Source organism: Geospiza fortis, unplaced genomic scaffold, assembly GCF_000277835.1.
Source record: "Geospiza fortis unplaced genomic scaffold, GeoFor_1.0 scaffold27, whole genome shotgun sequence".
NCBI lineage: Eukaryota > Metazoa > Chordata > Aves > Passeriformes > Thraupidae > Geospiza > Geospiza fortis.
Genome location: NW_005054329.1, coordinates 5,336,447 through 5,340,224, shown reverse-complemented (window position 1 = coordinate 5,340,224; position 3,778 = coordinate 5,336,447). Strand labels below are relative to the sequence as shown.

General features: G+C 49.2%; 1 protein-coding gene across 1 annotated transcript in view; it reads left to right on the top strand.

The window, feature by feature from the left end:
• Positions 1-1,860: 1,860 nt before the first annotated feature.
• The window catches only part of PTPA (protein phosphatase 2 phosphatase activator), a 23,265-nt gene continuing 21,347 nt past the window's right edge, over positions 1,861-3,778 (top strand). The window contains exons 1-2 of the mRNA XM_005421296.2: positions 1,861-1,961; positions 3,120-3,206. Of these exons, the coding sequence (XP_005421353.1) occupies positions 1,902-1,961; positions 3,120-3,206 (147 nt within the window). The 5' untranslated portion in view covers positions 1,861-1,901. The remainder of the gene's footprint in view (positions 1,962-3,119; positions 3,207-3,778) is intronic.

Sequence of the window (3,778 nt, the reverse complement as noted above, 5' to 3'; positions counted from 1 at the left end):
TGGCAGCAGCGCCCGGCCCGGGGAGGGGGAGGAAGGGGGCGATTTACTGAGGGTGTGAAGGACCTGGGCCCCCCAGTCTTGGCACCACCCCAGGGCGAGGTTGGTGGTCGGGACTGAGGCTCTGGATCGGGGATCCCTGTGGCCCCCAGCCCCGTTTTGTGGCTGGTTCTCTTTGACTCCCGCTTCTCACACCGTGACACGAGCCTGGAAGTGCCTCCTCTGTCCAAGCTGCTGCTCGTCATAAAGCGGACCCACGGTACTCTATCATACCAGGAGGCTTGGACTCCTATGTACTCATCCCAGACTACTGTAACCCCTGCAACCCTCCCTGTTTCCTTCCTTGAGTATTCCTGGTCTCCTCACCAAGAGGAATTGCACAAAGTGTGGGTCAGAAGCAGTGATGGCTGAGAAATAAACACAAAGAGATGAAAGCAGTTCTATGAATGGCAAATACCCAGATCAGGACACTGCCCTGGGATTTATGTGTCACCTGTACTGATGGACACATCAGTGTTTGCCTTTTCACTTCACTGCTTGGGAGGTTTTCATGTTATAAACTCTTAAAAGCAGAGCTCCATTGCTGTGGTGCCAGTCACTGTGAGTTGTCTGCTGAATTTTCAGAGGAGAGACACACGTGTCTTTAATTTAAATTCATCACATGTTGTTCCTCTCATCCTCCTACCTGGAAGTTTTGCTGTAACTTTTGCAGGAATGAACCAAACATTACAACATTCAGGGCAAGAGATGAGGCTGAATTTGTTTTGTGTATGGGGAATGTGAAAGGCAGAGAAGTCCAATGACTGTCAAAGGTTGTATGACAAATCTACAGTGGACTCTGTGTGGTTCCTGGGACTTTGGATCCCTTTTAATCTGATCTGCCTGCTAGAGAGAATTGTGGAAAAGGTTGCTCATGGTTCTGGATGGTGTTTTCTATGTAAATGCAGCTGCTGATATTTTAAGGAGTTGGAGTTTGGTGGTGTTTGTTAGGGAGACAGTGCCTGAACTGGCTGGGTTGAGGACTGCAGTTGCTGGAGTGTGTCAGGGCAGCTGGTGCTGCACAGGTGCCTGCAGATTTTCTGTGTTTAAAAAGGTGAACTGAGTGACTGACAGAATTCATAGATTGATATTAGTGCCCAGGTTCCTTGACAGTGCTCTCTGCACTGCCTCTTCCTATTAAAAGTTGCACTTACAGGAGCATAATGCAAATTCCTTAAATCTCTTGGAATTTTTCTGGTTCTACAGGTTGGGCCCTGGGTTCAGATGCTGGGGAAAATAACCCCTCTAATTCATTAGCAGCTCACATTTGCATTAAATATTGCATCCTAGGCTCCGAGAGGGCTTTGAAATGAAACAATCTTCACAACTTCCACCTGGAAGAGGCTGTGCCCATCATCCCCCAAGCCCTGGTGCTGCCTGGACCAGAGCTGTGGCTCTGGGCTGCGATTATTGCCCTGCTCCAGCTTGTCCATGCAGGAATTATCCTTTCTAGAGGAATGAAGGTCAGGCTTAACACTTAAAAACAAGGCAGAGTTAGTCTGTAGGAGAGCTCAGTGCTTCAGCATGACCTGAGGCTTGGCTGCACTAGACAGAAATAATTAAACTGGCTGGATGTTGCTTTTATCTCCTGCCTGAGTGGGAAATGCATCTTTAACAATGAAAACAGACATAATGCTTCTGTCTGAAGGCTTGCAGTGTCCTTAGGAGGATGTTGGTGAGGAGGACTTGGAGAGATTACAGCCCAGCTGGGATGGATTTGTGTGCTTTGTATCTCCTGAGAAATAAAGCTCATTTCTAAGTAAGAAAAACAGAGGATTTCTCCTTCACCGGTGCCTCTTTTATCTCTTTTTTTCCATCTCCCAGGCACCTCTGAGGAGGTGGCTCCTCCTGTCCAGCAATGCTTCATGGTCCCCAAAAAGGAGATAAATGTGGTTTCTGACATGGCCAAGTGGAAACGATCTCAGGTATGGCTCTGGGGACAGGGCATGCTGGGAAATGCTGATGATCTTTTGGTGGCAGCCAGGTCTGGTCTGGGAACAGCCAGGAAGTAAAGGAGGCTTGGGCAGAGAATGGGCAATAATTGAATTTGTGTTTTAAAGAAGAAGAGTTGGTGCTTGTTTGTAGGAAAATTACTTGGCTTTAATGATTACTGGTCCTTCCCAACAAGCTGGATGAGAAGCTGATGACTGTTTCATCCTACCTGGCCTGTGCTTTATAACCAAACTGGATTTACCCAGCCCTGTTTGAGCTCATCTTAAACATGGTTCTGCTGCCTGGCCCTGGTAGCACCAGCCTGGGTTGGTTCCTTCCCACTGTGCTGTTCTGGCAAGGACTCTAGAGCTGAGCCCTTCAATTTCCTGGATAACTTTTGTTTACAGCCCGTGGTAGAGCTGGTGGAACAAGCAGGTTCTCCCCTCTCTGCCTTTGAGGGATTGGGGTGTTGGCCCAGACTTGTCCCACCTCTTAGGAGCAAATTCTTGCTTAATGACTGATGAGAGATGTCTTGAGATAAATTGAGGTTATAGCCAGGTGTCAAACAAACCTCTGGGTGCAGCTTCCAATTTCAGTCTCCTGGGTTTAAGGACTTGCTCCTGGTCAGGATTTCAATGCAGGGAGGGAGGAGTGGCAGTGTGCTGCTGCAGAGCTGCACTGGAGATGGTGCTTCCAAACAGCAAATCTAAAGAGGGGAGGAGTGAGGAGCCTGGGCTGTCTCCCACTTCCCTTTGTGAGCACAGGGTAGGAGTCCAAGGGGAAAAGGGAAGGTAAAGCACAGGTCTGGGAGGAGCAGAGCAGAGCACGCTGCCTGGGCACAGCGGAGACAGTTTGAATTTGAGGAGTTTGAATTTGACCTGATGGGAGCTGAGGGAATGATTTTGGGGTCACTGTGAGCATTTTTAGGATTCTCCTTTCTGTACTTTTTGCAGTGTTGCAATCACCACCTGCCTACTGCCAAAAAGAGCAGCAATTTCACAGCAAGCCCTGCACCCCCGGGTGTCTCCAAGGAGGCACTGTTGTGTGTTGGGAGAGGTTCCCTTGGGGTGCAGGATGCTCCTGTGCTGTGCTTTGTGCTCTGACAGACCCTGGGCTCTCCCTAAAGCTCTGCCCTCTTGGTGTTTTCACAGGCGTATGCAGACTACATGGGCTTCATCCTCACTCTGAATGAAGGTGTCAGGGGCAAGAAGCTGACCTGTGAATACAAAATTTCAGAGGTAGGACAAGAGTTTGGATCCCCTTGTTACTTCTTTCCTGCCTTTTTCACTTTTTTTTTTTTTGGCTGTACAGTGAGTATTTCCTGGGTGAGGAATGAATTAGTAACTTATCTGGGAGCCAAGGGAGATTGAATGTGGTTGGGCTATGGTTGGGGATGCAAATGTCAGGATGCCATCCTCCCCTCAGGATGCAGAGACTCTGAATATGCTTGGTGGATGGGAAATCGGGCAAGTGGGCAGAAGCAGAGGTGATGCTTTGAAGATGTGATATTCCCTCCTGGTTGCAGGCAAAAGGCTGGGATGTCTGTGCCATTCCTGTCCCCCAAGTGGTTTTTCTGTACAAAAATCCATGGGCAAAAACTTCTTCTCAAACCATTTCTCTCCCTGTCCCTTCTCGTTGCTCAGACTGTGTTAATTGCACCCATCTCCTCAGCCCAGGCTGTAGCTGAGTTGTGCAAGCTCTGGTTGGACAGCTGTGACCTCAAAGTGTGTCTCCAGCTGCATCTGCCTTGCCCAGGGTCCTGCTGATGGTCCTGGGGCCTGCAGAGCCACCAAGGCTGCTGGGTTGGGGC